Source organism: Homarus americanus, unplaced genomic scaffold (genome assembly GCF_018991925.1).
Source record: "Homarus americanus isolate GMGI-L3 unplaced genomic scaffold, GMGI_Hamer_2.0 scaffold36734, whole genome shotgun sequence".
Lineage (NCBI taxonomy): Eukaryota > Metazoa > Arthropoda > Malacostraca > Decapoda > Nephropidae > Homarus > Homarus americanus.
In genome coordinates, this window is record NW_024733126.1 from 9,368,980 (window position 1) to 9,382,065 (window position 13,086).

General features: G+C 45.2%; 1 protein-coding gene across 1 annotated transcript; it reads right to left on the bottom strand.

Annotated features, from left to right (window-relative positions):
- Window positions 1–8,052: 8,052 nt before the first annotated feature.
- Window positions 8,053–9,012, bottom strand: LOC121869292 (zinc finger MYM-type protein 1-like). Its single transcript, XM_042370537.1, has one exon. The coding sequence runs from the start codon at window positions 9,010–9,012 to the stop codon at window positions 8,053–8,055; it is 960 nt and encodes a 319-aa protein (XP_042226471.1).
- Between the last annotated feature and the right edge of the window lie 4,074 nt (window positions 9,013–13,086).

The window sequence follows — 13,086 nt, forward strand, 5'->3', positions numbered from 1 at the left end:
ATACACAATATCTGTGGGAGTAGAGAGGGAGAATAAGGGTGTGTGGAGGCGATGAATGTTGTGCTTCCCTCACGGCAGGTACAGAGTCGACAGATGCGCCTGCTGGGGTGTGTGGACCTGGGTCAGGAGCAGGGGCTGTGTCAGCAGCAGCGGATGAGGGCTCGTGACAGCAGCTGGGTCCACGACAGCAGCAGGGTGCAGGACATTAGCAGGGAGTACCTGAGGGAGAAAAGAGGGGTGTGTGGGTCCGCACTCAGGAACAGAGGCCGCATCAGGGGCGGCAGGGGTTACTGCTGGGCCGGGGTCGGCGTCTGAGGCAGGACGGGTGTGCTGGGGTCGGTAGGACGTGGTGCTTGGGGCAGGAAGAGGAGCTGGTGTCTGCTTAGAGTAGCAGAGCTGCTCTAGGGTGTCTAACCTGCGGTGTAGAGACAGTAGCTGTAGAGCCGATGATAGCTGCTTGTGTGTGGATAAGCCAGTCTTCCATGTTGCTTGAAGACTGGGAGAGTGATCAGTTTCTCCTCCATCCTGTGTGAGTGCGAATCTCCGGGAGTCACCATTTGTGGGGTTCAGGATGTTTGGTTCACACTCAGGATTGGATGGAGAAAGGAAACTCACAATGTGCTCTCTATATACATGTTGTATTGGATGTACAATGCAGCTTGGTGCTGGGAAGGCAGCGTGGTTACAAGCGTGATGTAGAGAGAGCTGGTTGGTGAGAGTGCTCAGAGAAGGACAGCTTGTGGTTCGCCATGCTCGCCAGCGGGAGAGAGGACCGCCAGGCAGGCGGAGGAGGAGGTATGCCAGGCAGGCGGAGGTGTTGCTGGCTGCGGCTGTAGGTAGAAAGAGAGGCAGATCACCACGAGGTCAGGTCTTAAATAGCGGGGGTAGGCGTGGCATAGCAGTTGACCCCCGCTCCGTGGTGTATGGCGGCGCTGGTTGACTTAGACCACGAGGCATACACTGGGGAATTGGTGGGGTCGGCTAGGCAGCGACAAACAGCGTTTGTAGGGGAGAATTCCACTACAACACTGTGGGGTATGGGATGTTTGGGTTCACACTCGGGATGGGATGGAGAAAGGAAACTCACAATGTGCTCTCTGTATACATGTTGTATTGGATGTACAATGCAGCTTGGTGCTGGGAAGGCAGCATGGTTACAAGAGTGATGTAGAGAGAGCTGGTTGGTGAGGGTGCTCAGAGGGAGGACCAGCTTGTGGGTCGCCATGCTCGCCGGCGGGAGCGAGGGCCGCCAGGCAGTGGCGGAGGAGGTGGTGTAGCTTGCTGCGGCTGTTGCTAGAAGAAGAGAGAGCACCACGAGGTCAGGTCTTAAATAGCGGAGGTAGGCGTGGCTTAGTAGTTGACCTCCATCATGTAAGCGGCGCTGGTTGACCTAGACCACGAGGCATACACTGGGGAATTCGCGGGGTCGGCTACTCAGCGACAAACAGCGTTTGTAGGGGAGAAATCCACTACAACACTCGACTGAGTAGTGCCCCTTGAGATGCTTATACACCTCAATTAGGTCACCCCTTGCCCGTCTGTAGTATAAGCTAGGCAAGTTCAGGCGCTCCAATCTCTCAGGGTAGTTGAGGTGCCGAAGTGCAGGCACCAGTCTAGCATATCTCGGGGACCAGACGGGGTGACAGTACTCCAGATGGGGAAGCGCTTCACCTAATAATTTATTTGCCTGATTTACCTTCTCGCAATGGCCCGAGAACTTCAGCTCATTGTCAACATACACACCTAGGTTCTTCTCACATTCAGTCTCAAATAGTGCGGTTTCTTCATCCCGTTGGGACATATGATACGCCTCCTTACCTTTGGTACGCCCCAGATGCATCCGCTTACACTTCGTGACATTGAATCTCAGCAGTCATTTCTTCGACCATTCTTAGAGCTCACAGGGATCCTTCTGCAGCTCTTCACAGTCCGCTTGGTTCTTGATTTCCCGAAATAATATGGCGTCATCGCCAAACATATGTATGGAGGAGTGTACAACGTCAGGCATGTCATTTATGAAACAAACAAACAACAGCGGTGCCCAATACACTGCCCTATGGTACCCCGCTTGTGACAGGTACAGATGATGATTTCGTGCTATTAATCACCACACACTGCTTGCGGTCATGTAGAACGTCTTCTATCCACGCTAAGACATTTCCCCGAATTGGGGTACACTGTCGAAAGCCCTGGGAAAATCTAGGTATATATTGTTGATATTACCAACCCGTTCCAGAATATGTGTCCAAATGTCCAATACCTTGAGCAATTATGTTACACAGGAGCGCCCCGGCATCAAACCGTGTTGGCAATCCTTTACAAGGTTGTTTCGTAGTAGATGTTCCATCGCGGCATCTCTGATAATACTCTCAAGTACTTTACATATTCGTTGAACAGTTTGTCAGAGAGTGTCGTGACGGCACCGAATGTGAGCGCTTTCAGGACCTGGCCAGCACTGGAGCAGCGAGCAGGTTCGGATATTCAGGAGCCAGAACTTGCCAACAGTGGGTGACTAAGACGTGACCGTAAAAAGTACAGGTCACTGATCTTCCCTCGGCCTGGTCACCTGTAGTTGGAAGCGCATATAGTGCAGATGCACTGGGGCCCCCAACAAACTATGAATATATATATATATATATATATATATATATATATATATGTATATATATATATATATATATATATATATATATATATATATATATATATATATATATATATATATATATATATATATATATATATATATATATATATATATCACAGTGGTGGATTCGGGAATATCAAAAGTGGAGGGTCCATTCCAAGAAGTTGTGTGTGGAAAAATGTGGCGAGCATAGTGAGCCCACCCAGTTGGTGGGTTTTGGGGGAGCTGTAAGCCCCTCGATTTTTTTTTTTAATCTGACTAATATCGTGGGCATTTTGAGGCCATTTTGAAGCCATGTGCACTTGATGTTAGGAGATATTCTGAGGTCAATAGTGATTACTTTTTACTATACAAAAAGGTCTGGGTACAATATTGTACTAAGGAAAAAGTATTGGAATTTTCTGATGAAAAGGGGATCCGAGCCCCCTAGATCCGCCTTTATTTTATAATATAGGGTGTCCATAAATGATTACCCTGATTAAAGCATGGTCTACCACTGTTTTTAGTTTAATCATTTATGGACACCCTGTAATATCCCAAAGCGAAAGAAACAATAAAGCTATTGCCACAGATCATATATTTTGTTTCTTAACTGACTACACCGTTCGTGTCCCAAATGTGTCTGCACGCCACAGTATCACTCAAGGACTATTCTCTAATCCTTGGTATCACTGACCATGAGTCAGTGTAGGGTTGTCACGTCCACCTTACGATATTTTCAGTTTACACTCAAGTCTTTTACCCATTTATGAAACAAATCCATCATATTATTTTTTTAGTAAAATGTTAATTTGTCTTGGCATTTAACAGAAGATGAGTTACAGCACTTTTCTTACTTGTGAGACACACCCACCAGAATAATGTCAATGTAAATCTTGGCGCATGAGGAACTACAATGAAACAACCTATATGCCCATGGAGAGACCCAATCGGACAAGAATAAATAGATAAAACAGACAGCCAAGCATGAAGGATGAGGTACTATGGAGACAGTCTGTGACCACCGTCCATGACCTCACTTCGACTTACCAACTAGACACCTCTTCCCTCCCTGACCAGATATCCCTCCTCCTAAAGACAGGCCTGGCACTTGACATTATTAGGGACCTGCCACGCTTTGCCATAAACAGATAAATTGTACCAGGAGTTTTCCCCCACACACTCATCATTCTGTCACTTTATGTAACTTGCTGACAAAACCCATGACCCTTCAGGTTTTTACGCCCTCAATGCATGAGTCATAAACGCAAGTATGAACTCTGCATGCTTCCCAGATGGGCGCTGCAAACACTTCTGCGCTTCACCTTGCACAGGATGAAAGGGGGTGTCCAATAAACTAGCCCCCCTCGGGGCAATCTAAAAAATCTAATTCCCAAGTGACCCTGTAGTGGATACTCTCCCCTACAAACTGACAAGCCTAGCCGCATTCCAATGCGACGGGATTCAGCAACCGGCAAGTTTCTCACGGCGGGGGGGGGGGGTCGCCACCTGCGATGCTTGCATCCGGGTTTACTTCCGGTAGCCGAGTATATAAGCTCTCAGTCTCGCCATTGAAATTCATTGCAACTGGCTTCTTCCCTACCAAATTTAAAATAGCCAAAATCAGACTCATCCCGAAAGCAGGAAAGAACCATACCCAAGCAGAGAACTACAGACCTATCTCACTACTGGAAACACCCGGTAAAATATTGGAAAAAATAGCCAACCACAAACTCAGAAATTTTCTAGACCAAGAAAACAAATATAACCCGAGACAGCACGGCTTTCGGAAAAATCGAGGAACCAACACAGCAATAGAACTAATATACAAACCCAAAGGCGTTTTACCGCTATGCAAAGTCGAAATTGAAAACACGAGTAGGAGTATCAGACCTGAGGCTGGTGGATGGTAGTTACGCAGATTCTGACCAGGATAAAGCTGAGGCATTGAACAGCTTCTTTTCCTCAGTGTTCACAAGAGAGGATGCAACTAACCTTCCTGCGTTTGAGGACAGACGGTTCGACACAGCACTGACCCACATTGTGTTCACAGAGGAGGGTATTAGAAATAAACTGTCCAGGCTAAAGGTCCATAAGAGTCCCGGCCCTGACATGGTGCATCCTAGAGTGCGAAGAGAGTTGTGCAACGAGCTTGCAGAGCCCCTGAAGATCCTGTTTTGTAAATGCCTGGATGAACAAATGGTCCCCAGTGAATGGAAAGTTGCTTATGTGAGTCCTATCTTCAAGAAGGGCGATCGTCACTCCACGAACAACTATAGACCGGTGAGCCTGACCAGCATAATATGTAAAGTACTTGAGAGTATTATCAGAGATGCCGCAATGGAACATCTAATACGAAACAACCTTGTAAAAAATTGCCAACACGGTTTTATGCCGGGGCGCTCTTGCTTAACACAATTGCTCAAGGTATTGGATATTTGGACCCATATTCTGGAACGGGGTGGTAATATTGACAATATTTACCTAGATTTTGCCAAGGCTTTCGACAGTGTACCCCACGAAAGGCTGAAAATCAAACTGGAAGGGTACGGAATTCGGGGAAATGTCCTAGCGTGGATAGAAGACTTTCTACATGACCGCAAGCAGTGTGTGGTGATTAATGGCACGAAATCGTCATCTGTACCTGTAACAAGTGGGGTACCACAGGGCAGTGTATTGGGCCCGCTGTTGTTTTTTGTTTCATAAATGACATGCCTGACGTTGTACACTCCTCCATTCAAATGTTTGCCGATGACGCCAAGTTATTTCGGGAAGTAAGAACCAAACGGACTGTGAAGAGCTGCAGAAGGACCTCTGTGGGCTCCAGGAATGGTCGAAGAAATGGCTGCTGAGATTCAATGTCACGAAGTGTAAGAGGATGCACCTGGGGCGTACCAACGGAAAGGAGGCGTATCATATATCCCAACGGGATGAAGAAACTACACTAGTTGAGACTGTGTGTGAGAAGGACCTAGGTGTGTATGTTGACAATGAGCTGAAGTTCTCGGGCCATTGTGAGAAGAAGGTAAATCAGGCAAATAAATTATTGGGTCTTATAAGAAGGTCGTTCAGATATCTAGACGGTCCGTCCCTCGTAAAGATCTTCAGGAGTGAAGTGCTTCCCCATCTGGAGTACTGTCACCCCATCTGGTCCCCGAGATATGCTAGGGACTGTCAGTTGGTTGAAAATATTCAAAGGAGGGCCACCAGACTGGTGCCTGCACTTCGGCACCTCAGCTACCCTGAGAGATTGGAGCGCCTGAACTTGCCTAGCTTATACTACAGACGGGCAAGGGGGGACCTAGTTGAGATGTATAAGCATCTCAGGGGTCACTACTCAGTTGAGTGTCCTTACTTTGAGCTGGCGGACGCTCGCCCCACAAGGGGTCACAGCTCAAGATTGAAGAAGCCGCAAGTCCAGAAAACCGTGAGGGCAAACTTTTTCGGAGTAAGGGTTGTAAACTCTTGGAACAATCTACCAGAGAGTGTTGTGACGGCACCGAGTGTGAGCTCTTTCAAGACAAGACTTGACCATCACTGGAGCGGGTTCAGGTACATTCAGGAGCCGGTGCATGCCCAGTATTTGCCAACAGTGCGTGACAGAGACGTGACCGATCGCCCGGGCGGCTAGCGAGCCGATCTTTTGGTGAAGAAGATAAATGAAAAGAGACGTGACCGATCGCCCAAGCGGCTAACAAGCCGATCAGTGGCGAAGAGGATAAAAGTAAAAAAAAAAGAATCAATTGCAAATGCTGCAAGCAACAGAGACCAATGTAATATAATTCTAAGAGATGTGTCAAAAGCATTTGATAAAGTCTGGCATGAAGGACTGAAGTTGAAAATAATCAAACTGGACATGCCTTCCAATATCCCAACACTACTATGCAATTTCTGAGACAACAGAAAGGCCAAATTAATCATCGACAACCATCTAGGACAAACTTTCAACCTTCATAGTGGAGTTCCACAAGGCAGTAATATATCGCCGACATTATACACTGTATACACAGCAGACATGCTGCAACCACAGCAATCAGAATATATAGCATACGCAGATGATGTCACACAGATAGTCAGGTACCCAGGAAAATCCAAACAAAAGATGGCCATCAGAACAAGCAGAGAAATAGAGATAATAAATAACTATGAACGAAAATGGAAGATAAAAACCAATGTCCAAAAACTCAAAATAATTCACATCGCAAAAACAAACCCCTACCCTATTATTGTCAACAACCGACAAATACCATATGCTGCCAACGGAAAAATATTAGGACTCAAGATAACCAGAACGGAATAATCCCCCACATCAATGAAAGAATAGCAATTGCAAATTCACAACTTACAAAGCTCAGAAGATTCCGCCAATTAAACACCAACACGCAACTGCACCTATACAAAGCACTGATCAGACCACACTTAGAATATCTTCCGATACCTCTGAACACAATCGCAAGAACAAACAAACTTAAATTTCAAACAGTGCAAAATATAGCCCTCAGAAGAGTGGCAAAACACCAACCACCATACACACAAACAGCACAAGACATACACACAGAACACGGTATAGACCCACTCAACACCAGAATACACACACAAGCAAATGCAATATGGGAAAAAAATCCAGCAAAAACAGGATCCCATACTAAACCAAATAATAGAGGAAAACAAGAACACATCGCACAGATGGTGGCCTAGAAGCATAAAAAATGATAACGAAGAACCAGAGCCTCTATATACACAATAAAAAAGAACCAAAAGGTGGGAACAACTCTCCAGTCACACAAGGACCTGGAGGGACCCCACAAACAAACAAAGACCTAAAAAGTTCACAAACACCCACAATAAAAAACTAGAAACGAAAAAGATGGGGATCATCCCTCCATTGCCACAAGGACCTGGAGGGACCCCCCCCCCCTAACATAATATGCCCCAAGGAAACATCAAAAAGAACAACTTAGCTTAGCTTGGCCGAGACTGGCCTTCCCTAACCGCATGAGTCCTCTAATGCAGCACTGTTGACGGAAGACAAAAACCTCATCTCCGCAAGGTGGATAGCCCACCTGCTGTGAACCTCCTCCTTTATTTCCCACTTCTGAACTTTATCTTGTACTGCAGTGGCGGCTCGTGAAAAAATAAAATGGAGGGACTGCAAGCCTCACACAACAGTAGGATACACAAATTTGACCTACCTCAGGTATGAGTTGTAGTTAATGTCCACGAATTCCCAGGGCATGGTAGTAGTGTTGGTGGTAGAAGGGATGGCCGAGGTGGTGATGGACCAGTATTAATTGAAAATAAAGTAGGCGCGTCTGCTCTTCGATGTAGCAAAATTGTTTATTACTATTTCATTAAAATCCTTTATTTCTGTTATCATTTTATTTTCAATGGATATCACTGCTAAAGCAGACAGTCTGTCATTCACATTAGTCTCTTAACTTCTGAATTGCGGAATTAAAAACTTTTAAAGAGGCGTTAGCCTTAGCTGCATCAATATTTCTAGACTGAAGCTGAGAGAACATGATGTCAACATGAGGCATTACTTTGGAGAAAAATTCCAACCAAAATTCGAATTCAGGATCATTCACAATTCTTTTGATACCAGCTGCTGCAGATCCAGTTTCTCTTGAGTTAGATGCTTCCAGTGTGCTGCAACATTCAATCAGTGCATCTTTCATTTCATGCACAGCATTGACTGTTCTGCTCTTGAAATTCCAACGTGTTGCAGATGGCCTTGGAATTCGATGACCAGCAACATTCTCCAATGCAGCCATTCTTTGTGGAGACTTAGAAAAAAATACTGGTATTCCTGACAAACTATTGAAAAATACACGAACATTGGTATTCTGTGATGTTGCCTTTCCCAAAATCAAGTTCAGTTGGTGGGCATAACAGTGGATAAAGTGGGCATTGATATACACTTCTTTTATTCTGGTTTGCACACCTTTATTGACTCCACTTAGAGCAGCTGCACCATCATAAGTTTGGGCAATGAGCTTGTGTGGACAATCACCAATTAAAGTCTGGAGCTCTTTATGTAACACACTTGATAAGGCTTCTGCTGTCTGATTGATAGGGTTAAAAAATCCCCAGAATCTCTCAACAGGCTTCCCTTGTAGCTCATACCTTAGAACAATTACCATCTGTGTTTTATCGTAAATATCCGTTGTCTCATCACACATAACTGCCAAATAATCTGCATTCTTTACTTCTTCCTTGATCTTATTTTTGCAAATTTCCAACATAGATTCTAAAAGTTCATTCTGTATTGATTTAGATGTTCCTTTAAAAACTGTAGCGGTCTTTAAATGAGCATCTAAGCTAGAATCCAGTTCACAAGCAAAATCAACTAATCCACGAAATACTCCCGGATTCTTAGAGCTCATTGTTTCATCATGTCCTCTAAGAGGGAGTTCAAATTTTCCACAAAATTTTACACAGTTTATGATTTTGGATAACACATCTCTGTTTTTTTTCACCTGTTTATTGTGTTTTGCAACTGAGAGCTTGTATGCTGTGTCAATCTGAGCTGCAATGTTCACTTTACCCAGCAACGATAAATTAATCATGTTATTCATATGTTTGGCTGACTGCTCATGTTTCACTATTTTCTGTGGCAAATGCCTCAAGTCAGTCACACCACTTTTCGTCCATGCCGAGTCCCCACCAAACAATAAGCATGGAAAGCAGAATAAAGTATTTGCCTCGTCACAACCACAGAGCCATTCACATTTCTGATAAACACTGATGTTAAACTGGCGTGTATATTCTTTGTTCCTGCTTGTACTGTTCTGTTGAATGGATAAAACTGGTGTAGGTCTTCCTCTTGCTTTGATTTCAGTCTTTTCATTTAATGTCAGCTGGGAAAAGTTGATGTTTTGCAAATACTTCACTCGATTTTCCATCGTCAAAGGGTAATTAAAGAAAGCACGATTTAACCACACCGTCCACACGTTGTACGAGACTGAGCTGCTTCAAGTGCAGCTCATTGTGCAGCGGCGGCGGCGCCAATTAATAACAGACATGAATCGTACAGCATTGACAGCAACTATGAAAGTAACTTAAATTTTGGTCTGATTTTAATAAAAATTCACTTAGCAACGTATTGAAAATAATTAAATAACATATAAAATGATATATTTGTTGGTAGTGTATTATTCAGCTGTCTCTCTAAAGGAATCATATGCCTGGCAGTGAGTGTCTGGGGGGACTGCATCTCTGCAGCCCTATGCACGAGCCGCCACTGTTGTACTGTACCCTTCTTGCACCCTCAGAGCTAATGCTCTCTTCTCTCCGTATCACCGACCGACCTGAAATTCATTCTACCCTACGTTCCTGAACACGCAACACCTCCTCTGAGCAAGCTCCTCACTGTCCAGCTCTCATTCTAGCTACAGCCCGGCAACATGCAACACTTCCTCTGAGCAAGCTCCTCGCTGACCAGCTTTCATTCTAGCTACAGCCCTGCAACACGCAACACCTCCTCTGAGCAAGCTCCTCGCTGACCAGCTCTCATTCTCCTCCACGTTCCTGAACCGGTAAGACCTCTCAGCAAACTCCTCTTCCAAGCAGCAACTTCCCTGCACCAAACTGCACTGTACATTCAATATATTTATATACAGAAAACGCATTGTGAGTTTTCTTTCTCCAACCCATCCTGAGTGTGAGACCACATCTCGTAACCCCACAACCCACATCCACATTGCAGCTAATCCATCAAACAGACCGCGTCGAACTTGGCCCGTAAACTCACACAAGTTAAAATGTTTATATTGTTGACTATTTGTACTTATTTCAGTTACAGTTTCGTAGTTACTTACGGGTACTCCTGGGTGATGAAGCAGTAATGAATTGTGTGTGAAGATTATTCTTTTAATAAATATTGCTTTACTCACCATAAACTAACTGCATCTACCTGAACCGCGGGCCACATTAAAGAATTTCTCAATCAATTCACGGGCACACAAAGACATGGTTCGGGCCGCAGGTTGCCCATGCCTGGACTAGTGTATTGCTAACCATGCTACACGCTTAAAGACCTTCGTTGTTGAAGCGCAGTAATAATATTATAACAATAACAGTATGATAAACAGTGGTTAAAAATTCACATGAAATTGTGCCTTTACTAAAAGTGCTTTGTAGTTGTACTGAAAGTTGGGTAAGATTCGTTTTATGTTGACCACGGAAAATACTAACAAAATAGGTTGACCTTCATTTCCGTCGCAAATGAGCTGTTATACAGATACGACCCCCCATTACTAACAACATTGGTTGTCCAGAGGCAAAAAAAAAATTACCTTAATTAACAGATATCGGAGGATACAGGGATGCTACAGTATTTGCAGGAGGAAGTGATCTTTGTATTCTGCTTGAAACATGTACAGAGCGTAATCTTTTTCAAATATACTGTTATGCCGAGACATAATTTGGTATTATAGTGTTTGTAAACTAGGTGTTTTTATTATTTTCTGTCCCAAGCAACAGTTATTTTGGCAAGTTTAGGGAGATTTTTGTGTATATGTTGATGTATTACTTGTGTAAGAATTTTCTAGAATGCATTGCATCATTTGTGTTATGATTTACTTCCTATTGTAAGCCTCGATCTGAGTAGAACGTACTAGAACTTCCCAGACCTGTCTGGGTTGTTCTAGATCGTCTGACGAGACATAAAAGCGGAATGAGAGTTGTGAACTCTTCGAACAATCTGCCAGAAAGTGTTGTAACGGCACCGAGTTTAAGCTCTTTCAAGACCCACTAGCGTAGCTAGGGGGGGGGGGCGGTCCGCCCCGGGCGGCACTTTTGGGGGGCGGCACTTTTGGGTCTGCTCATCACCCATATCTGCAGCTACTGGAGACGTTAATCCATCCCTTTGTATCGGCGGCAAGTTAATCCTTGTCGTGTCTGACCTAACACCTGACCCACATCATCACGGCCACGTCATGAGCTACACCCTTGCTATGAGGCCCCCCGCCACACACACAACCTGTAACCTGTTGAGGATTAAGGAAACAACTTCAAACAAGTACGCCAGTGAGCTCATGTGGTGTGGGTCAGGTGTTAGGTCAGACACGACGAGGATTAACTTGCCGCCGATACAAAGGGAAGGATTAACGTCTCCAGTAGCTGCAAAACCATGCAGTCTCGGGTCATATCAGTTCATGTACAGCCGACCAATCCACCAGTTACAAGCAATTCACTTCAGTTCTGCACAAGTCTCCATCGTGACAAGACGAGTGAGTCACTGTGCAATATGTATTTTTTGTGGGGGCACGGGGGGGCGGCAAACTCAAGGGCCGCCCCGGGCGGCACACACTCTAGCTACGCCACTGTCAAGACCAGACTTGACCAACACTGGAGCAGGTTCAGGCACATTCAGGGGCCGGTGCATGCCCAGCACTTGCCAACAGTGCATAACAGAGACGTGACCGATCGCCCAAGCGGCTAACGAGCCGATCAGTGGTAAAGAAGATAAAAGTAAAAAAAGTAAAAAGACAGAAAGCGGCCTTGAGTTAGTCAATCATTTCTGCTCAGTGTTAAGAACAAGCCTAGTAGAACAACTGAAGATAATTGTTGTGCAAGCATTGTAGAATTGTTGTGATCAATATAAAGTGAAAAAACTAAGGAATTATATGCTGGTAATGTGCTGACTATATATTCGAAGTGAGAAGACATTACCCTGTGAACAGTGTGTGGACGTTCGGGTATTCAGTTCTAACTACAGGAGCGAACACAAATACCTGTAAAGTTCTGTAGGTTCTATTTGACGGAAGTATACAAGGGTGTGCTTACAAGAGCCGGTAGTCCCTACACTCTTTTTGGGTCAACTGACCTCTCCCTGACCTCTCAGGCGACATGTGGCAAGTGGTACATTAGCAGCTTCCAGATGTCGTCAGGCAAATTATCTAAGCGTGTGGTGACATGAAACAGGGGCATTGCCACACGCTACTGACTAGATAGGTAATGTATATAAATGGGGTACATACATAGTATACATACAACATACATAATATACATACACCTCCCCCTATACGCTCATACCAAAGTCTTGAGCGGACCTTTCCTTTTGGATCCGTTCTGAGCGTCGAGGGGCTTGATCACTGGGGGGGATATGGGTCTCAGCACTGGTGGCGGGGTCAGCGGAAGGTGTTACGGGGAGGAGAAAACGGTGGTTCCTCCACCACACACAACCACTGGGTAACCGCACCTGGTAGTCCCGTGACCTACTGAGACCCATGACTACGCCCACTTTGTCCCAACGTAGGGAGGTCGGGTTCTGAACACGGACTTGGGTGCCGACATTCAACCTGAGGAGAGGACGGGCGTGGTCATTGTAGCGGGTGACGACGTGTTGAACACGTTCGGCAGCTCGGCGATCACAATCCCCTGTCTTGGCCTGCCACTCCTTGGAGAAGGACTGAGGGTGAGCAGGGACACAAGAACGGAGGGGGCGTCCATACAAG

Bases quoted from the DNA above. Each gene is read 5' to 3' on its own strand.
- LOC121869292 (XM_042370537.1), bottom strand. From the start codon at position 9,012: ATGAGCTCTAAGAATCCGGGAGTATTTCGTGGATTAGTTGATTTTGCT.